Source organism: Gymnogyps californianus, chromosome 7 (genome assembly GCF_018139145.2).
Source record: "Gymnogyps californianus isolate 813 chromosome 7, ASM1813914v2, whole genome shotgun sequence".
In the NCBI taxonomy this organism is placed as follows: Eukaryota; Metazoa; Chordata; class Aves; order Accipitriformes; family Cathartidae; genus Gymnogyps; species Gymnogyps californianus.
This window is the reverse complement of record NC_059477.1, coordinates 44,607,544-44,630,295: the sequence shown is the minus strand read 5'-3', so window position 1 is coordinate 44,630,295 and position 22,752 is coordinate 44,607,544. Positions and strand designations below refer to the sequence as shown.

The 22,752-nt window shown below is 37.5% G+C and overlaps 1 protein-coding gene across 2 annotated transcripts in view; it reads left to right on the top strand.

Annotated features, from left to right (window-relative positions):
• BAZ2B (bromodomain adjacent to zinc finger domain 2B) overlaps positions 1-22,752 on the top strand; it is a 168,841-nt gene that overhangs the window by 77,918 nt on the left and 68,171 nt on the right. The window contains exons 3-5 of one of the 2 annotated variants that reach the window (XM_050899489.1): positions 270-420; positions 19,233-19,405; positions 20,963-21,156. In XM_050899489.1, coding sequence (XP_050755446.1) covers positions 272-420; positions 19,233-19,405; positions 20,963-21,156 — 516 coding nt within the window. In that variant the 5' untranslated portion in view covers positions 270-271. Of the gene's footprint in view, positions 1-269; positions 426-19,232; positions 19,406-20,962; positions 21,157-22,752 lie in introns of both variants that reach the window. The other variant, XM_050899490.1, reaches the window with a different exon arrangement.

Below are 22,752 nucleotides of genomic sequence, written 5' to 3'. Positions count from 1 at the left end.
GTGGTCCCAGGTGAGGCTGTTGGCATTCAAGTTGAAATGTCGTATAGCTCTCAACAGCACTACCTAATCCCCTTACTGCTGCAGTTGTGCTGGATTCTCCTGATGACCGAGTGCTGTTCTTGTGATGTGCCTCTTGTGTGAAGGTCTCATAGGAACTACTCACGAATTGAGTGCAGATCCTGAGACATGGTCAGCACAGACACTCATGTAGTCCCCTTGTGATTTCATTTCCTGCCATAGAAGACAGACATTTATCTTCTGTCTTATAGATATGGAGTCTGGAGAGCGGTTAACGTCATCGTCAGTCTCCTCTACTGCAGCTGCTTCGACTCCAGCGTCTTCTACACTGTCTGTAGCTTCAGCAGTATCGAAAGGTGGCCTTTCCACTGGAGCTGCGTCACTGAGTTCCACAATCAACACATGCGGTAAAAATGACTCAATTATATATTGCAATGTAATTTTAGTGTTTGCCAACAATGGTAATTATTATTACAAGTCAGATATAATAAGGTCGCACAGATGCATCGAAGAAAAATGTTTGGGGTTATTTTGTTTTTTGTTTTTTGTTTTTTGTTTTTTTTTTTCCTAAGCAACGTTATATGATGTGAATACATTTGACACAGTACTTGTTTATTGAAGGAATGAAATTCATTTCAAATTGCCTGTTTCAAATGTGAAAGAAGTTTTCAGTTTGCAGAGCTGCCTCGGAAGTGAGGATGAAATTAAGCATTGATCTAGCAAACTGTGCCACTTTCAGATTAAGATCTAATAATCAACTTCTAGAATATACATCATGTTCTCAGCATTCAAGCCCAACCCATACTGTAGTTTTATATCTGGAGGAATAGTTTCTTCTAATGGAATTTGAGATTGAAAAGGTGAATTTCAAAATGTCGTAGTCTTAGATAGTCTTGACTAGAGTGAAACATCTTGGCTTGAATCAGAAGCTTATATGGAAGATTTCTCCATGCAAGAATCTCATTTTTGTGAATGAAACTCATATTTCAACTGAATGATGTATATGTCGTCAACAAGAAATGGTAAATAACTCTTCCCTGCTGTTTCTTTCTTCACTTTGGAGAACAGATCATATACATTCTTTTTGTTAGCCTGAGTACTACTGATTCTTAAAAGATACACAGTAAATAGGAAGTTTTTCAGCTTAAGTTCATGGTAATCCACTACTTTCAGAACAAACTTGGCTCTTGCAGTAGAGTGAGCAAGTGTATATTCTCCAAACTGAAAAACTCTTCTGCCCTGATACTATAGAACCAGTAGATTCCGAGTGCCCTACTACAGCCTGCGTTTGTTCGTTTGCATCTTCCTTGGGAAGAAAAATAGAAACCAGAATGTCTGCATGCCTAGAATTGTGTCTCAACTATTTATTTTAATTACTCTAGAATCAGCCAGAAAAGTTCTTGACTAAAACTGATCTAGAGCAAATAACAATGTGTTTTATTTTTCAGTATCCCACTACAAATTCAACTCCAAAAGACTTTTGTGTCTATGTTCATTAGCCCATGCCATTTGAAATGGTTCTCTGTGATGGCTCCCGGAATGTAGTAGGAGTTCATTTACATATGGCTATAAACGTACAGTCCCAAACTGAGGATTTATGTGGCTCATTTACCTCTCCTTGCTGCCTTTGCTTTGTAGATATTACAGCATGTAATTTTGTGTCTCCTGTAACATTGTGTGTATACATAGGATATAAATTTGGTCTATCACAATACAGTAAGACTAAAGCAGGTGAATAATGTAATAAAGATACTACACTGTCAGTTTCTTTCTTCATTAGAAAATCCAAGTAGTCCTTTTCTTAAGTAGTTTTTAAAATTTTATTCTCAACTTTTACTTTAAAAAAAGTTTCATTTCTGTCTGATAGCTAATAGTTATAAAGACAGACGGTAATTCCCAGTATTCATGGGTTGTTTCCTTTTAGTTTTTTTAATGGTCAGATCCTTTGCCTGGCTGCATCTGATCTTTAAGAATGTGTATGTTTTCTCAAGGACACTTTGTATTCCTAAAACCAAGCTGGAATGTAGTTTACTATCAGTACTGTCCCATCAGTTTTATTTATGAGTATATCCATTTCTCTACCTGACACAGTACACTATGGTTACTGTTGCATCTACTCTGAAAAGGCATACACTGTCCTAGAGAAACTTCACAGAAGTGTTTATGCTGTCAACCAGCCAAAGACTGTTTTCCCGTGAATGATCTATGGCTGGAGCGGCAATTTCGTTGAGCCAAAACTTTCCTGAATTTACAAGATACTCTGTAGTCGAGATAGACTAGTATCCTAGCCTGTTCCTAAACTGAGATGTTACTCACTTCTGTGATATTAAAAAAAAAAAAAAAAAAAAAAAAAAAAGATGACAATGTCTGTCAGTCTCAATCTGCTAATTCAATTATCTTCACATTTAAAAATACATTTCTCTAGCATCTGATAAAATAATTGTTTAAGAATGAACAATTATTCTTACTAAGAGAAGGTAAAGCTATCTTAATCTATGCATCAGATTAGAGAGGTTCTTTTTATTCCAATTCATCAATTTATTTTCTTTGCAGCAATCAATAGTCTATTAAGTAGTCTCTGCGATAAACTTGATTGGATACCCTGTCAGGTCCCTGCGATGCATGGTGAGTTAGGAGTGGGAGTCTTTATGCTTTGCCAGGGAGATTACACTACAAATAAATTATTTTGGCATATTCCCAGGTCAAGTAGACAAAGCACCTGTGTGAAACCATTATGGAATATATCACATACTGTTAGTTTAATTGGTTAATACAGCACTAGTTCCTGAATAATTGAAGCATTCCAGTCAAGTAAACAGATACTTTACTTGCTTTCTTCTTATTCACCCATTGCTGCAAATAAGAAGGCTCACTGGAAAAGAAAATTGACTCTGGAAAGAGGTTTAAATTCATCCTCATGAGGATGTTAGCAACTTTGGAAGAATATAAATCAACAGCCTTTTCTCACATGAGTAAATGATAGCATAATTCAGTGTTTTGTCTTTATGAGGGGCAATAATACCAGTGTGTGAAACTGTTCAAAGCTGAACAATCGAGTCTTATTGTTTTGATATTATCAGACCTGAAGGGTTCTTTATTTTTAATTTTCAAAAAAGGAAGTTTATTAACTTTTTATAAAATGAAAATGAAAAGGGGGGTGGGGGAACCCCAAAACCAACCCAAAACTTTTTTCCAAACCAGAAGCTGCTTCTATCAAAGCAAAAAACATATTTTTTAAAAATTCTGTCTCATCTAATATTTGCTATAAGGACTACACCGTTGAGTGAACAATTTTGAGTATTGTTTGGACATGGAATTTTACCTTTATTTGTAAGGAACAGACTTAGTAGAAAGAACATTGAAAGAATTTCAGTGCATTGCTTTTTGGATGTTAGAGATTAAAGGAAACCATTGTATTCAAGCACCTAAATATCATTTAAAACCACATCAAGCACCTAGTGGATCTTATGTTAAAGCAAGCCATGAGAGTTGCTATGTGGTTGATACTTCTTAAAATATGGCTTAGTAGGTCAGTGCTCTGTGTATGTTCCTTGTATTCTTACTCCTCAAAGTTAATCATCTGCAGTGTTTGTACCTAAATTATGTATCAGCTTTCTCAGTAGAGTGCAGTTTTGTCAATCCCTTTTGAAAATTTCCTTTTTTTAGAAAATTAGTCCAAGACTAGCTTCTTTTAACCTATGATTTATGAAGGAAAGTTAAAAATGGAGTCCTTGCAGTTGCATTCATGTTTGTTACCTGTGTACTTGCTTCTGTGAGAGCATATTCAGAGTTTATTAAAATGCTAATTTTTTTGTTTTTTTTTGAAGTGCTTTAATGAGAGCGCCAGTGCTTTGCTCTTCATTTAAATTAAGAGATATTTTTGATGTTTCTCTATTCAGATGAAGGTTTTTGTTTTTTAAACCAACGATAAGAGTGGATGATTGTTACTTATGTATATATAAACCATTTCTAGCCTTTTCCATGCTTTCCAGCTTTTCACACTGAGGGACATTCGTCAGTACTACAAAATCATGCATACAAGTAGTTTGGAATCGTGCATACAAGGAATTTGGAAGACTTACTGGTGTTGGGAGGCATGTAAAAGGCAAACTTTGCTAGCACTGTAATGATTAAAGAACCACACAGAAAGGAGGAAAATACACAGTAATTTCTGTCACCCTAAGCAGTTCTCTAGATTTGCTGTGTAAGTTTGAATACCCTTAATGTTGTTAGAAATATCACATTATGTTTGTATTTCTGCTGGTTGGTGCATTGATGCTTTGTATTTTAAGGCATTATTTAAGTATTTATTCCTTTTTAGCTCTTCTGAAAACCTTATATTGCACCGTGAAGTTCATTAATATTAACAAAGGCATTCACAGTTATCATTCCCTGTTACTAAGAGACCAGCGTTGTTGAAATGTATGTTGCCCTTTGGAGTAATTCTTTCAATCATTTATCTGTGTAGTGGTTAGTAGAATTTCAAAAGCTATGCTCAAAAATATTTAACCTATTTGCAGTAAGTCAAGAACGTTAAGAAGTGCAGTTTAATATGAAATTTTGCGATGCAGAGCGTGTCTACAGTAAGTAACTTGAACAGCAAACACTAAAATAGGAAAATTAAGGAAATAGTAGAACTAGTTGCTAGACACACTGTTAATGTTTTCATCAAATAAGAAAGAGGAAAAATATTACAGTTCAGTTTATTGTTATAAGATTTTGCTTCCATTTTTCCTTTATGTTTTATTTCTTCCATGTTTCTAAATGCATATTTAAAAATTGATGGCTTCTCTTTTCTGGGGATTAGATAATGGCTTAGGGAGCACACAATGTATTTTTTTTAAAAGGCTGTAATAATGTGTAATATAGTATAAAGTCACCTACTCTTGTGTGATGAAAAAAGTTGACAAACTTAACAAGCTCAAAGGACATTTTAACTTGACCTATCTCTACAGTATTATGAAGCATTGCAATGCATTGCTGCTCATCAGCATCATCACATCACCACTGTGGTCTGTGTGAGAGAAGCAAGTGTTGTTACTGTTTTTTGGGGTTTTGTTTTTTGTTTGTTTGTTTGGTTTTTTTGTTTTTTGTTTTTTGTTTTTTTTTAAGAAAAAACACAGTATTGTGATCGTTCCTGGTTGAACTGTGTAGCAGATGGTAACTAACATGTAGTATGACTAGTTAAAAATGGACATCAGTTGTGGAAGAAGGTGTACATGAATGAGGTTTGGGTTGGTTTTTTTTTTTTTTAATGTGATAATTTACTAACTGCAGTTAAAGACGTTTGAACTAAGTTCAGCAAACATAGAACTGAAATACAATGTTTTTAAACTCGGGCTGAAAGTATAAAGAAATACTCACTATACACATCACCTGCAATAGTTAGCGTCAGTGGAATTAAGTGCAAATCCGTTCTTGTTTTGGAGAAGAAAAAAAGCACCTGAACCAGAAATTTGAAATCAGTAAGAGGAATTTCCCTGCACTGTGTATGCAATATTGCCATTATGTTGCCTTGTAGTTGCTAATAAATGAAAAATCCTAGTGAATGCCCCTGTATTCATAACATCTAACATGATGAGATACTGCAGTCAGGGGATCATTCCAAAATTATCCATTATATAGACTAACACAGTAATAGCATTAAAAAAATCTGGGAGGAGGAATAGAATTAACAAACAAGGTCAAGTAACGGTTTCTGTGTACAAAGTCCCACAAAAGCGTGGTCAGTTTGCAGAGGTCTTTGGTGGTAAAATGAGTCTCTTGGAGAACAGGGAATGCTTAGTCTTTCTGATGCTGTCTTTTTTGGTGCACTGCTCTTTATATTAAAACATGGCTGTCGTGGTTTAGGCCTAGCCGGCAACAAAGCACCACGCGGCCGCTCGCTCACTCCTCCCCTGCAGTGGGATGGGGAGGAGAAAATATAACGAAAGGCTTGTGAGTCGAGACAAGGACAGGGAGGGATCACTAACCAATTAGTCGCAGGCAAACCAGACTCGATTTGGGGAAAAATAGATGAATTTAATTTGTAACCAACCAAATCAGAGTAGGATAATGAGAAATAGAACCGTATCTTAAAAACACACCTTCCCCCTGCCCCTCCCTTCTTCCCGGGCTCAGCTTTGCTCCCGATACCTCTACCTCCTACCCCGCAGCGGCACAGGGGGACAGGAATGGGGTTGCGGTCAGTTCATCCCACATTGTCTCTGCCGCTCCTTCCTCCTCAGGGGGAGGACTCCTCACACTCTTCCCCTGCTCCAGCGTGGGGTCCCTCCCATGGGCATCAGCCCTCCACGAGCTTCTCCAATGTGAGTCCTTTGCACAGGCTGCAGTCCTCCACGAACTGCTCCAGCGTGGGCTTTCCCACAGAGTCACGGCATAATCCGGGCCCAGCCACCTGCTCCGGCGTGGGGTCCTCCATGGGCTGCAGGGGAATCTCTGCTCCACCGCTAACCTCCATGGGCTGCAGGGGGACAGCCTGCTGCCTCACCATGGGCTGCAGGGGAATCTCTGCTCCGGCGCACCTCCTCCCTCGCCTTCTTCACTGACCTCGGTGTCTGCATGGTTGTTTCTCTGACATCACAGTCCTCTCTCCACTGCAGGTTTTTTAGCACTTTCCCCTTCTTAAATATGCTATCCCAGAGGCGCTACCACCATCGCTGACTGGCTCAGCCTTGGCCAGAGGTAGGTCTGAGTTGGAGCCGGGGAAGCTTCTAGCAGCTTCTGACAGGAGCCACTGCTGTAGCCCCTCGCCCGCCACCAAAACCCTGCCACACAAACCCAACACAATGGCACAAATGAACCTTCTGTTCTTGGATCTTGGTCTTTTCCTGCTTTTTCTCTCCATTAGCAACTATTCTGTTCTTCTGGTTATGTATGCTTTTACAGTCTTGGAGTTCCCTGATTTTTCTTGCATCCTTATGTTCAGGTTATCTCAAAAGTTGGAGTTTAGCGCTGAAACTCCTATGAAATTTCCTTTACCAGCATTACAAAATTTCTGGTCATCTCTTTATGGTGGTTTTTTTGTTTTGTTTTGTTTTTTGTTTTGTTTTGGTTTTTGGTCTCATATATGCTATTATAAATTCTTGCCTTGTCCTAACATATAAACACATGCTGACTTGCTGTACTGTGCCTGCTCTCTTCTGTGCTGCCCTTCCCCACCCTTCCAGGTGTGTAGCAGCTCAAATAAACTTTCTTTTCACTTCTTTCTGGTCGCTTCCTCTTTTCATTTTGCTTTTAACTTCTTTTCCTTTCTGCGTTAGATTCACTCTCCTTATTGTTTAAGGTATGCACAACTCCATCTATGCTTAGATTTTACCCATGATTTTTACAATCCAGTTCATCTAGCGCTGTTGGTTTTTTCTCTCCAACCCATCGTGTCATCATATTGCCAGCCAACCTCCCAATCTTACAGACCGCATTACTCATACTGAAGTTAAAAGCAGGGGCACCAGTTGAAACTGGGGCAGTTGTACCTGTTGTTTAAACAAATAAAGCACGCTGGATGTTGTGAAAATTGGAGTACAGTCAGAAACGACATGATACATTGTAGACAAATGATGCAGCTCACTGCCCACTCTCCAGCTGAAAGTTCCAAATAGTTTGAAGGGCTTTAGAAGAAAGATACCACATCAGCGCTCCTAAGCAATTAATTGTCTGATGTAGTTATTGTTAATTTAGCTGAGTTCTCATAGATTTAACAAGCAGAAACAATTCTTTAAAAAAAAAAAAAGTTTAGATAAATTCAGGGATTCTTATAGTTTACAAGAAACTAATTGGTGTGTAAGATTGTCAGGATTCTCTAATTCAGTTTTACTGCTTTCAGAATGCCAGACATCCCTTCCATCTCAGACAAGTCTTTGTTGGAAAAAATGTCCTCCAGCTGTGCTTTCGGCTTTAACATAGATGCTACTCATGGTCTGTCTTTTCTTCCTTCATGTTTTTCAAAGTTAAAAAATGGAGTTGAGCATAGAAGATGTATACAGTCTTGGAATTCATGTAAGCATTGTCCCTCTTACCTCATTTGGCTTATTTTTCTCATTTAGAACTACTCTTAATCACTTGCTAGACATCAGGTAAGATTACTCACAGATTAAGGAACAACCTGGCATGAAGTATGACAGTATATGCCCTCATAATGATATCACGGAGTACTTTGTATGGGAAATTATGCCTTTTAAATGGTTCATGCAAGAGTCAGCAAAAGAGAAGCGCTCTGTAGAAGGTCTTGTATTACACGGTGATGATACTAGACTTCAGATGAAATAAACTGTTGCCAAACCTCCCTTTTCCTAGTTATTTCTGAGTGATAGATGATACAATGAATTGTCTCGCCATAGTTGAAGCTGTAAATATGAACGTAACAGCTGTGGAATGTTTGAATGATGCTTTTCTATCAAAGAACAAATGATATCAGAAAAAAGGGAAGAGACTTTGGTTCTAAAGCATTGTTGTTTCTAGAGCTTTTCAGTTAACTTGGTCAGAGCAGGTTTACTGTGAAAGCAAGCTAAAGAAATTGGAATAATACTGCAGCGTACATAAAATTAAACAAATGATGAAAGATATTAATAGTACATTCATAAAGTGAAGACTTGCAATCATCTTGCAGTTTTGTGCAGCTAATTCCCTGGTGATATTTTTGTTGTTGTTGTTGTTTGTGTGTTTGTTTGTTGTTTGGTTTTTTTTTTTTTTAAAAAACAATGGACATTCCTCCAACAAGAAATACGAAGGCGGCACGATAGAGCTTAACTGTTGCTTGATGAGGCTTTCCTCCAGGATTTCTAGTGGTTCTTTTGCTGGTTTGAATCGCCTTTTGTTCTACAAATAGAATTGCTCAATGTGTGTTGCTTGTTCTGATGATTTTCTCTGAGAGGTGAAGAATATCTTGCCTCTTCTGTTAGTTTGTTCATTGCAGTTTTGCAGAGGGATGAAGCCAGGAAATTTTTGATATATTAATTTTTAAGGTGAAAGCCTGGCAATGGGATAATGGCTTTCTAATAAGAAAAAACTAATCAACTTTTAATCACCCTAGTCTGACTTTCGTGATAATAATGGGATGTACTCATTGTTTACATTTTGAAATGTGTAAGTTTTATCACAGTGGCATGACTCAAGACAATACTTGAAAGTGGAACAGGTTTTCTGTAATGCATTTGTTTCTTTATGAGAACATGCAGTAAAAAAAGCTTGCTAGAGGGTATTGAATGGGATCAATACCTGCCCTGGAAAGTTTTAAATAAGCACTGTGACTGGACCTGTTGAGCATTTTCATTGCTGCACATAAAAATTTCACTGCTTCTGGCAGGAGGTCTGAAGAACGGTGTAAAATTTACTGAAATGATCTGTTTAACAAACATGTTACAGGCACCCTGTAGAAGACAAATCTTGGAACATATTCACTGTAGTCCACCTCTAGTCATTTGTCATCTAGCAGCAAGATAATTCGCTCCACTGCCCACCCCCAACAAACAGTGCCTAGAGAGTAGAGGGGGGTTATTGTCTACCCCTCTTCAAGAAACGTGTTTACTAAAAACTCAAATGGTGCTATTTCTGTGCTAGGACAAAGGGGCAAATTGTTCAGGTGGGACACTCCTTGCAGTGAGAGACTTTTTATGTACGTGAATGAGATTCCCTCCAACATGTGTAGGGTAAGTCTTTGTAGTTCAGTAAAACACATCAAAGAGAAGGTCAGGCTGGTTAGGCTGTAAAAAGTGATATCACTGTGCTGGTGCTGAGAAGTACAGTAAATTGGCCTTCTGGAGCTTCAGCCTCTACAGCTAGCATGCTTCTGGCAGTTGCTGCTTGTTTATTCAGAACTACCTTGGGTCTATGTGTATCTGTAGACATAGATCATTGAAAAATTAAGCTTGGAAAGGACTTCAGGAGGTCATCTAGCCCAGTCTAATAATCAAAGCAAGGTCAACTTTGAGGTCAGTGTCTGTCTTGTTTTTGGGACCCAAACCAGCATGCAGTATTCTAAATGCGGTCTGAAGAGTACTGAGTTAAGAGGGATATTTACTTCCCCTGCTCTACTGGCTGTGCTCCTGCTCATATAGCCCAGCCTGCTGCTGACCTTTGCTGCCAGGGCACACTGCTGGCTAATGCACATGGTGTCTGCTGAAACCCCTGGAGTCTTTTCTGCAGAGCTGCTCCCCAGTAAGTCAGTCTCCAGCCTGTATTGTTCCAAGGGGTCATTCCTTCCCATGTGCAGGACTTTGCTTTTGTTCTTGTTGAGTTTCATAAGGTTCCTGCCAATCCATTCCTCCAGCCTGTCTAGCTCCCGCTGGATAGCAGCCCTTTCCTCAAGTGAATTGACTTGTCCCCCCAGTTTGATGTGTACCACAAGCTTTATGAGAAAGCACTTCATTTCCTGCTCCGAGTCATGGGTAAAGATGTTAAACAGGACAGATCCCAGGATAAAACCCTGCAGTACTCCACTTGTCACAGGCATCCAGGTAGAGTAGGGCCCATTAACCATTATACTCTGAGCATCCCACTGTTTTTTTTTACCCATCTAGTTGTCACCCCATCCAGACCGTAATGTCCTGATTTGGATTAAGGAGTATTTGTGGGAGGAGACAGTATCGAAAGCGATGCTTAATTAGAGGTTAATGGCATGAACTGTTCTCTTCTTGTCTGTAAACCCAGTAATTTTATCACAGGAGGCATTCTGCATGTGCTTAGGAATGTGTTCCTGCATGGTTCATATAGAGGGCTCACTGCATTATTTTCTAGGGGACTAGCATAAGTCTGACCGTTTCGTAGTTCCCTTGATTGTCCTCTTGGTCTTTTTTGAAGATGGATCCAACACTGGCCTTTCTTCAGTTGTTGGAAACCTCCCCTAATCTGTATGACCTTTCAAAGATGATAGAGTGTGACCTTGTCCTTGCATTCGCTGGTTCTATCCTTGACTCAAATTACAGTGATGGCCTGATTTGGCTAGAAATGGTGACAGTTAGGTATATGATGGTTATGAGAGTTTGCAGTATGTTCACTGTATGCAGTTGTTGTGGTTTAACCCCAGCCAGCAACTAAGCTGAGGAGAAAAGATAAAAGGTGTAATTATTAATAGTTTCCCATAGATGGCTCCCAAAGTACAGAGGTGACAGCAATGCCGAGGTTGTGAGTTTGAGCCTCATTATAACAAAAAAAAAAAAAAAACAAACAAAAACCCAAACCAAAAAAACCCCAAGAAAAGACAAGTGATGCACAATGCAGTTGCTCACCACCTGCTGACCAATGCCTGAGCAGTGATCTGCCCCTCCCAGCCACTTCTCCCCAGTTTATATACTGGGCATGATGTTCCATAGTATGGAAAAGCCCTTTGGCTAGTTGGGGTCAGCTGCCCCAGCCATGCTCCCTCCCAGCTTCTTGCACACCTGCTTGCTGGCAGAGCATGGGAGACTGAAAAGTCCTTGGCTTAAGATAAGCACTACTTAGCAACAACTAAACCATCAGCGTGTTATCAACATCATTCTCACACTAAATCCAAAACACAGCACTGTAGCAGCTACTAAGAAGAAAATTAACTCTGTCCCAGCCAAAACCAGGACAGCAGTCATAATGGGAAATGCATCATTTGTGGTATAGCTGTAGTAGTATCAAAAGTCAGGTCAGAATGTTGTTCTGGACACTAACAAATTACAAGAAAGAAGCTTAAAATGGCCTTTATGCTTATACCTGTCAATAGTAATAAATTAAAAAAAAAATCTATGTAAATTATAAGGTACTAGAGTGGTACAGAACATTGGCAAGACTTCTGTAAATAAAAAATTTAAATTGGAAGCAAAAATATCTAGTTAAAGGAAAAGAGGTTTTTATTTACTACTAAATATTTGCTGTATTTTTAGGTATATTTTTCTGTCATAACATATTATATATTATATATTAATATATATGTTATGTTATGTAACATAACATGTATTTGTGTGTAAAGTTTCATGTGAGGTATAAGCTGCTAAACAGAACTCATTGTAAATAATTTGTTCTTACATGCATGTGGAGGTGCTTGTGGTAGTATTGATTCTTACTGCTTTCATCATCTGTATATGCAAAGAAAAGGTTTCCCTTGTATAGATTTAAAAAGTAAAGAAAACCAGTTCCTGACTCTTAAGAAGTTATCACAGATTACAGTTTATCAGAAGATGATGAAATGGTATGAAAGTGAGGTAAAGAACTGGATTCTTGAAAAAGAGTAATTAAGATAGTTGGATTGGAATTGAGTAATGTATATTTCCGAAATATGGCTGCAAAATAAAAATATCATTGGGGTATCGTCTTGAGTTTGCACTGAGAAGTGCTTGTAAATTTGTAGGATCATAGGAAAACTCAGGTTGGAGGGGACTTCAGGAGGCCTCTAGTGTGAAGAACAGAATCCATTTACAGGGTCAGACCATGTCGCCCAGGCCCTTACCCGGTCTGGTTTTGGAAACCTCAAAGGACTGGGACTGCTTATTGTCTCAGGGCAACCTGTTGCACTGCAAATAAATCTGCCAAGAAAGAAAAGAACCAAAACACTAAAACTCAAACCGGTACTGAGAGGTCTTAATGTAGACTGTTAACAAAAAGAATTTCTCAGTGTCTCCTTCCAGGGGTTTACATTATTTTAGATTTGTGTACTCCTAAATCTTTTCTCAGGGAAATGCATACCACAGACTGCTAAGTTTGTAGACACCAGACTTATTTTTTTTTCCTCTCTTTTGTTAAAGCCACAGATTGAAGACCTTTTCTGTAGACTGTTGTTTTTTGGATTAGGTGACCCTGTTAATTTAAAAAGAAAAAAAAAGGAATGATGAGAGTTGTTTTAAAAATGTCTTTCGTAATAGTGCCTTTACTTTTTGCATGCTATTGTTGAAGTCCAGCTATGTGAAAGATATCCTATTATAAAGCAGTTTTTGTTGGAGGGGCGGGGGGAGGAGGAAATTTTGGCTTTAAGGCAAAGCTTTACAGCAGTCAAAAAACGGAGAAGAGTCTTACCAAAATGGAGGCTACAAACAGCTGTAACATATCCAAGCTTGACTGGTGAAGTCACTTGATGTGACTGTTAACAAAAGTCAGACAAAGCATTGTAACGCTTCCTGTTGTTTGTTCATGGGATTGGAAATTAGTATTCTAGGCGTTTTAAATGAAGTTGTGAGCTTTGAAAATATAGTGTGAGATTAGAACTAACTGCTGTGGAAAAAGATTTAGGAGTAATGTATAGCTGCCATTTAAAACTTTTTTTTTTGGATCATCTTCAGAAGTTGAGCCATGTTTAATTCAATGTAATTAATGTAGGACCATAGCTAAAAAAAAAGAAATACAATGTTTAAGCAATATAATAGCAGTTTCACAACTTCTACAAGGCAAAGCTAATGACTTCCCTAGAAATTCTATTTTGTGCTTTTGATACCAGTAAGGACTGAATGTAGAAGTGCCTACAAATGGATAATTTGATCATGATCAATAGACTTTTCTTTAAATTGTTTTTTAAAACTAACTTACATTTCATTTTAGATCTCAGAAATGACTGAAATTATTGGGGGTTTTGAGTTCTATTGTAAAATTTACAAAATGTGTGCAAGATATCTTTGTTATTTTGTGCATTTCATTATTAGTTTGTGCATTGTGTGTTTTGTAGGCCCCTCTTGATCTCTGAAATGGGATATTTTGTGTGTATTAAGGATAGATATATCAAACAGTTCTGCTTATAAAAGGATATTCCTCTGTTTCTGATCCCAGTATGTTAAAGGAACAGACTCTTTTCCACTGCTGACAGAAATTGCCATGGCAAATATAATACCTTTTTTCATTTTTTACTTACAAACCTTTAGTTAGAGTTGCTCATGTTTTCCGGTATTTTCTGTGTTGTAGAAATACAATGCCAAGACTAGAAGATACTACATGTAAAACTTAATGATAGCTTTTAAAATATAAAATCTTTTTAATAAAATTTTTTTGAGCTTGAGGTTGGACTTCACATCATCTGTTTGGATAGTGCAATTTCAAGTGTTGTTTTTTCCCCTCAGGACATACATTCAGAACAGCTGGGGATCAGCCGTGTAACCTACCCACTGTGTTGAGTGCCTTCCCAGTAGTCAGCCACCCAGTCTTTGGTCCGCATGCAGCCAGCTCAGGGCATTCAGAGTTTGGTGGCTTGGGAGCACTGGGTACACCCGCAGCGTTAGCATCACATCCCCAGCTAGCACCTTTTCCAGGTAAAAGTTGTTGCAAGGAATATTAAAATAAGGAAGAGGGTTAACTGTCCTCACCCACTAGGCAGACTTTGTAAAAGACTTCAGGCAAAAGACTTCAGACTATGGGTTTGATTTAAGTCCAGGATGATTTTGATGAGAAGAAAGAAATATATTGGCTGAATTTCTCACAAACAGTGTTTTCATGGTAGTCTTCTAAGAAATAAAGTAGTACTTGATCTTTTTTATTCTTTCCATCACAAGGTAACATCCTGCTTCATTACATGGGTGTGTTGATTGCATAACCACAATTCTTGAAAGTACTCAGCCAGTAATAAGATGGACTTGTTTTCCTTTATAAATGTGCTTTTTGTCTGTTAGACTTAATAGTGGAAGTTCTGTCCAAACTTGGAAAAGGAAGTTTCATTTGACGTCTTTTTGTGAGCTCAATGATTTTTTTTTTTTCTTTTTTCTCCTTTCTCCTTTTCCCCCCAGTTTACATCTGTACTGTGCTGTGACAGGGAAGTAAGTATAACTTTGGAAAATGGTGTGGCTTAACCCCTTAAGTATCAGCGTGGAACTGTATCTGAACTGCTCCTAATAAAAGACATGTCTTATTTTCAGTGCAGTTCTGCCTCGATGTGAGTGTTCTCCTCTTGGGCTGCTATAGCTCAGGGGACAATGCTGTATTGCAAAATACACCTTGGGTAAATAGATGGGTTTTTTTCCACAGAAAACAAATGCTCGATTGTAGAAAATGAGAGGAATTTAAAAGCATGGTACTATTACAGACATATCATTTGTCTGTAATAGAATTGGCCAGCATGGTCCTGTTTCTTTCTTGATTTTATTCATAAGTAAAGGGGTCCATCCCTGTGCGTGTGGCCCCCCCCCCCAGTAGAATTTAGGATTGTGGGATTCCGCCACCAGTAGAGTTTTAAGAGTGTAGGATTAGGTACTGGTAAAAAACTACAGCAAAAGTTGCAAAGAGATCTTTTAGTATTTTTTTATATTTTCTTTGTGTCGTGGTTTAACCCCAGCCAGCAACTCAGCACCACGCAGCCGCTTCCCCCTTCCCCCTCCCAGTGGGGTGAGGAGGAGGAAAGAGGGAAAAAAAAAAAAAGTAAAACTCGTGGGTTGAGATAAGAACAGTTTAATAACTAAAGTAAAATATAATACTAACACTAGTAATAATGAAATACAATAATAATAATAGTAATGAAAAGGAATATAACAAAAAGGAGGGGGAGGAAGGAAAAAAAACCAAACAACCAACAACAAAAGGAAAAAACCCACCAGTGATGCACAATGCACAATGCAGTTGCTCACCACCCGCTGACCGATGCCCAGTTAGCTCCCCAGCCACGATCCGCGCCGCCCGGCCAACTCCCCCGTTTATATACTGGGCATGACGTTCCATGGTATGGAATAGCCCTTTGGCTAGTTCAAGTCAGCTGCCCCGGCCATGCTCCCTCCCAGCTTCTTGCACACCTGTTTACTGGCAGAGCATGGGAAACTGGAAAGTCTTTGGCTGAAGATAAGCGCTACTTAGCAACAACTAAAACATCGGAGTGTTATCAACATCATTCTCACACTAAATCCAAACCACAGCACTGTACCAGCTACTAAGAAGAAAATTAACTCTGTCCCAGCCGAAACCAGGACACTTTGATATAAATAACAGAATTTTGTTTTAGTTATTAATGCCAGAGAAGTAAAAGCAGAACTTTTGTTACTGGGAGGATAATGAGATACTATGTACATGCCTACACAAAGCAAAAGCATCTGAAAGAAATGCATGTAGAGGTGAAGTAAGGAGGTAAAATACTTCAAAAAGCAGTGAATACTGATTCATTTGTAATGTTCTCATTAATTTTTTTATTATATGGGAAGATTCATTCGGTTGTAACAGCCATCTAATGCGTGTTAGCACAGCAGAGTTAACGAGTACTCGTTTTAAGCTTTGCTATAAGGGATGCTAGTTGTTCATAGCTTCCATTGACTTTGTTGCATTTTGCAAGAGGAACTTCCTTCATTGAGAAAATTTTATTTTTGCTGAACTAGGAATGAAAGATGTCTGAGTCTGACCTTAGACAGTTTGCTGACCTTCTGTGGTGTTCTTAAAAATATAAACTAAAAATTGAGACACTCATGTCTGTAAAGATGGAGTTTTTATATTCATGTATCTGGGTAAATAAGTGTAGGGGGGGAAAAATCAATTATCTTAAAATTTTGGTTTTGCTGTCTCATTGAAGGGCAGTATTTTCCATAGATCTTGATAATATAGTAAATAGTTCGGAAGTTGTCTTGGGCAGTCTAGCTGTATGTAGTTGTTTATAATCTTGCTTGAGCCTTTGAACGGCACCTTTGTCCTTAATTTGGTAGCAATTTGTCTGCATGTGTACTATTTTATATATATTGTCCGGTGACCATTGTTTTTACATTTCTTGGTTAGTACATTCCAAGGCAATGATTCTGCAACTTGGTGGGACCACTCAGAATACATACAAAACTACTTTGTATGACTATGCTCAAATTCCAAATTTAAGATAATAGAATAATGTGAAGTTTTTGCGGATGAATTACAACCTGCTTATCATGCCATGGTGAAAGTTTTGGAATTGTTGCTGTAGAGTCTCCAGTCTCTGTTTTCATCGCTGGTGTTCTAGCCATATTTTGTGTCTTTTTAGCAATTAGAATCTTTCATTTATAACATTTTTAAATCACTGTGATGTATGTTCTTACAATTTCAGTGTCTATTGACACTGGCAGGTTAAAATTTTTTCATTAGCGTTGCTCAAACTTCATTTATGTATTCATTAAGAGTCTTAATTACTGTATGTAACATCCTTATACTTCCATAGCTATTTCTTACTTTCCTTACTTTCTTAATGTGTTTTATAGCAATATGAAATAACTGTCTTAAAATGCATTAGACTACATCCTGCTCAACTATATGTCTTAATTCTTTTAATCACACTCATATGTGTGTGAAATAACAGAATACGGCACAGTTCTCATCCTCGTAATGTACAAAACTTGATATTTTTATTTTGAGAAATGAAGCATGCCAGTGGGCCAAACCACAGATTTTGCTCTTTCTCAGCTGTTCACAGGGATATTATGCAAAACTGTTTCTGTCCTGAATGTATGTCACAACTTAATCTATGTTTCAGGGTTCAAAAAAAAAATCATAATTGCACTTAAGCCCTAAAGAAATAATTTTCAAGGAGAGGAAAAGCAGTCAATCCCAGAAGCCAGAAAAGACTTGCTTACCACCTACTCTATCCTGTTACTTGTGTAGATTGTGCCTTCCAGTGTATTTCTAGTGTTTAGTGTTACATAATAAAGTTTTCACTATAAGATTGGAAAACCTACTCACAAATCTCACATTTTAAGCATAAAAACCCTAAAGCACTGTGTTTTAACAACTTTTTTGTATGAGTCAACTGTACCAAAACAACTTACCATTGCTACCCTTTAAACACCTTCACAGAGTTGTATGGCCAGTATAGGACCTGGCCAAGAGATAACCATCTCTTCCGTGACTGGAATTATTTTATGTGCACTTGCTTGTTAGATTTAGGTTTTACGTAGACCAAACCTATGTTTCTAGCCCTTGTCACAATGGCATTTATGTGTCATGTTTCTGATTCTTCTGCTTCTTGTGATGTGATATCATTTCTGTTTTGATTAGTGATGGGTGGGGAGAGTTAGTTTTAAGAGAAGTTCGGAAAAAATTTTTCTTTCCTGATAAAGTATTACTGCATTTTTTTTTTCCCCAAACACACACATTTTCTCTCTCACATATATAATTTTTAACATAGGATCTTCTTCCAAATGTTTCTTTCCCTTCAGAGGGATTTGATAGGTTCTTCTTCAATTATGCTTTGTGTTTTTTTAGTTGTTGACTAATAAATGTGTTACAAAATGTTGTTGTAGCTACTGCAACAGCTATTATAAAAGAAGACCCTGACACTTTTAAGGAATTCCTCTATGCAAATCTGCACACCGTTTCTGGGCTGCTGTTTAAGCACAGAAACCTATGACAAGAGCAATGCACTGGATGTGTGCCTCTTAATAGCCGTTTAGGCTTAGCAGTACCTTATAAAAAAAAAATACAGTCAGTTTGGTCTTGCAGAGTTTCAAGAATCTGCAGAAAAGGATTACATAAGGGTTGCATAAATATTCTAAATATATCCTGCTATGGTAAAGAACTTTAAAAGCTGAAAGTTGTAGGGACCATATCAACTCATTCAAAGTTAATTTTCCTGGAAAACAAAAATCAATAACCATTTAAGATGAAATTTTAAAACGGCAACAAAACCAAAAAAGAGTATTAGATTGTGCTGCTTGTTACATAAATTCAAGTGGTTGAGCAAGGAATAAAGATTTCTTATTTAAAAAACAGAGTAGCCTTGTTTCTGGTTGTGAAACAACCATTTTAAATAAGGATGTTACAGAAAAAAGTAGACTGCTTTTTTCCGATCCAGTGTCAAGCTCCAGGGTAGAAACCTCTTAGAGTGGGTATAGAGTTACTATAGAGTAGCTGGAGATTCCTATATTAAATACGTCATTTCATGGGGAACCGCTTCAGATGTGTTTTTGTGGTGGAGGCCTTGGAGTATTCCGAGACTGAGATTGCAGAGGTGACTTAAAGCTATTGTGTTTTTTCATAGTCCTGATGTAGGAAGACTGCTGAGGTAATAATGAATGTTCAAGAGTGACCTGTGAATATTGATCCTGTTTTATAAGGCTAGCACTTTTCGTTTTGGGATGATCACTGTCACATAGCTTTCTATTAAGTATTTATTTTCAGAATGCATTTAAATAAAACTGCATTGAAATCTTTACCAGAATGGCTTTAATGACTTAAGACCAGAATTGCTGCAGGAAATGGATGTCATTTAAGAAGTTCCGAAGTGTTGTGTTTTCTTCTTACTCCCAGATTTAGTAAATCTGCTCTAGATTATGCACAGCAACGTGCTTACAGAAATATTTAAATATATTATTGGAACAACTGAAGTTTGTTTTTTATCTCCTTTGCGGTGCAGAATGGTGGCGAACAGCGGACACGCACTCTCGTCCTGGGGCAGCTTTTTTCCCACCGCTCTTGGGAATTCCACCACTGTTTGCACCTCCTACACAGAATCATGATTCTGCTTCATTCCACTCAAGAGCTGCAGGAAAAAATAGTCGGAGCAGTACAGAGAAAGGTAATGACTAGAGTTGTATAGGGAATAATCGTATTGAACTTCTGCACATGCAGGAAGATGTAGAATTTGAGCTTTACCTCTCATCATTCTTCCCATTCCCAAACAGTCCTATAAAAACTGATTGTTAGCTAAGTATGAGGCATACAAGTATGGTCTTTCAATAACGAAATACTCTTTCTACTAATATTTTTTCCCCCTTTTTCCTTATATAATTTGTCTGCGACTGAGTAGCAGGGAAAAGTTTTCTTTTAAAGTTTGTGGTTTGATTTAGGAGGCCTTGCACTTCTATAACGAATACCATTCCTCTGCATATAAGAAGCAGGCATCAGGTGGTAGTTTGTTGGGGGGGCATGGAGGGAGGGACCGCTACAGCTACAGGATCTCACGTTTTCTTGCATTTCAAACCAGTATTTTGTGTAGTGGTATTGCATGCCTCTTGAAGATGTAAGATACATTTGTTTGGTGTTTGATACTGGGTTTGTTCAGCTTAGAGGAGAGGAGGCTGAGGGGTGACCTCATTGCTGTCTATGGCTTCCTCATGAGGGAGAGCAGAGAGGGAGGTGCTGGTCTCTTCTCTCCGGTGTCCAGTGACAGGACGTGAGGGGATGACTTAAAGCTGCATCAGGGGAAGTTCTCATTGAATATTAGGAAAATGTTCACTGAGAGGGTGAGCAAGCTCGCCAGGGGAGGTGGTCACGGCCTCAAGCCTGTCTGTGTTCAAGAAGCATTTGGACAATGCTCTTAGATCTATGGTTTAACTTTTAAGTTGTCCTGTGTGGAGTCAGGAGTTGGACTTGATCCTTGTGGATCCCTTCCAACTCAGAATGTTCTGTTCTGTGATTCTATGATGTACAAACAAAGCTTTTGTTTATAGTTTTGGTAGGTTTCAGGACCTGATGTGTGTTTTGGAATCGATCTGATAATAGTGCTGGGATTGCAGAGCAGCAAGTTTGCATGGTTAGGGGGTATTTTCTTAGAAAACAACAGTCTTTTTGGCAGATAAGTAAGCAAGCTTGAGTGTGGATGTTATTTCAAATAGCATTCCCACAACTTCCCCCCACCTCATTTTACACATTGCAAAACTTAGAAAATATCTTGGGCTTTGTGTGGTTTTCTTTGGAGCTGATTGATACTTCAAAATTGTAAACAAATTATTCTGTGAGATATTTACTGGAATGTATATTTTTGTGTGTTCTTTCTTCAAAATCTTACTTTTCTGCCCCTGACTAAACTCAAGGCTAGTTTGGGCTTAAAAATGGACAATGTCAGATTTTTTTTCTTTTTTTTTTTTTTTTTTTCTCCTTACAGCGTTAAATGTGTTTGTCCTTTAAATCTTGGGTACTCTGCATGTTTTAATTAAAATAACTCCAGGAGCAAATCTAAGTGACTCTTAGATGGCAAATTTTTAATATATGTTGGGAGTAACCTGTGAGTAGTCTAGTATGTTGTTATGTGTTTATGGAAGCTAGGGTAGTGTGACTGGAACATATCAAAGAAAGTATCTGCTACTTCAGATTTTTTTTTTTAAATGTTACTTTGTAAATCTGTCATCTTAAGGTATAAATGGATCACTGAATGGGAACAGTACCACTGCAGTATCTGGTATCAGCACATCTGTACTATCCACTAGCATTGCAACATCTGCAGGACAAGTGAAAGCTATAACCTCAGGAGCAGGAGGCCGCAAATACAACCAGGAGCAAAGCAAAGTTCAGCTTTTGGACACAAGAGCTGACAAAATCAAAGACAAGGTAAATATACAGAAAAAAACTTAAGATTCAGACAAAAAATTGACATGGTAAGTGTTCTGATTGTGCACACAGCAGCATTTTTAAGTGTTCTCTCCTAGTACAAAATGTTTTGGGTTTTTCTTATTATTTATTAGAGCAAGATCTGTACCCTTGTCTCTGTGGAGTTTTTTTGTGTTGGGGTTTTTTGTGGTTGGTTTGTTGTTTGGGGTTTTTTTTTTTATTTTCTTTTTTTTCCAAATTTGTTTGTTTGTTTGACATGTTTATGAACCAAAAGCTACCATTAGCATTAATTCCACTAGTTAATAGCTGTACGTGATAACATATTTTTATTTAATTTATGTAATTATAAAAATAAAGTATATTATTTTAAACACCAAATATTTGATATTATTATATTAGAGTATAAATATTTGCATTATAATTATAAATTACAACCTATTATAAATAACATCTGTTTAATTTTTTTGTGTAACTTGAAGTATAAAAAATTTCAGAAGTAAAATGAAATTTTTAGACACTAAAAGAAAAATGCTTTATTTTTAGTATTATTAGTAGCTGTGATTCAGCAAAAACCTTAGACAGCCATCTAATATGAAAGACATGAGTAGCCTCAGTGAGTTAGTAAACCTCCTTATATACTGACCCAAGCACTCCTTAAGAACTTTGCTACTCTTGGAATCAAAACTACTTAGTCAAAACAGAGGAAATGGGATACTGGGAAATTGATGACTGTCAGAATAGAAGCTAAGGGGAGTCATTCCCTACTGGCAGCCATCTAGGCTAAAATATTTTTATTTCTTGATATTTATTTATATGTTTGTTTTGTGAGTGAATTGGGCCTGTTGCTTTCTTTCTCTTTCTGTTATTTCATTACATTCAGCTCCCAAATCTGAGCGTTCATAGGTGAGAGGTTGGCATTATTCAAAGGACAGTTGGTGTTTGCATGTATCTACATAACAATAGCTGTTAGCACTAAAGTGGTTAATTATATTTGTGTAGTGATACGGTGTTTAGTATATTGACAATAGGGAAATTATTAACATATTAAAGAACACTTTCCCTCAAAATATTCTTCATGTGTTCAACAATCCACAACTTTTGAAGGTATTAAGGTAGTTACAGATATTTGGGAAATCTTTGACTTTTTTTAGGCTTAAATACTAGAAATAGCTCTTTCCTTTCTAAAATTCTGCTTTTATCCTGGATATCTATGTGCAAAGCGTAAACTTTGTTTCTATGGTGCAGAGGTAAACCTTTTTCCAGATAATGTCTCTGCATTTCTGACTATTACTGCAGTTACGCAGAATACCAAATAAAGTACTGTCTTTTAATATCTCCACATACCTTCCCAAAAGTTTATATCATAAGTAAATGAAGAGACTCTTTTCTGTTCACTTTTTGGCTCATTACCTTATTCAGAAAACTGGGCTGGTTAAGCCACTTACTTGTTAATATGAGTATCACTGAAAATTTCACCTCTTTTTGCCTTTTTTTTTTTGTTCCAAATTTCAGTCAGGATGTTTGTCAGCGTTGTTATCTTGTCCTTCGTATTACCATTTGTCTTTAAGTGTAAATTCTGTATCCTTGATACATTTT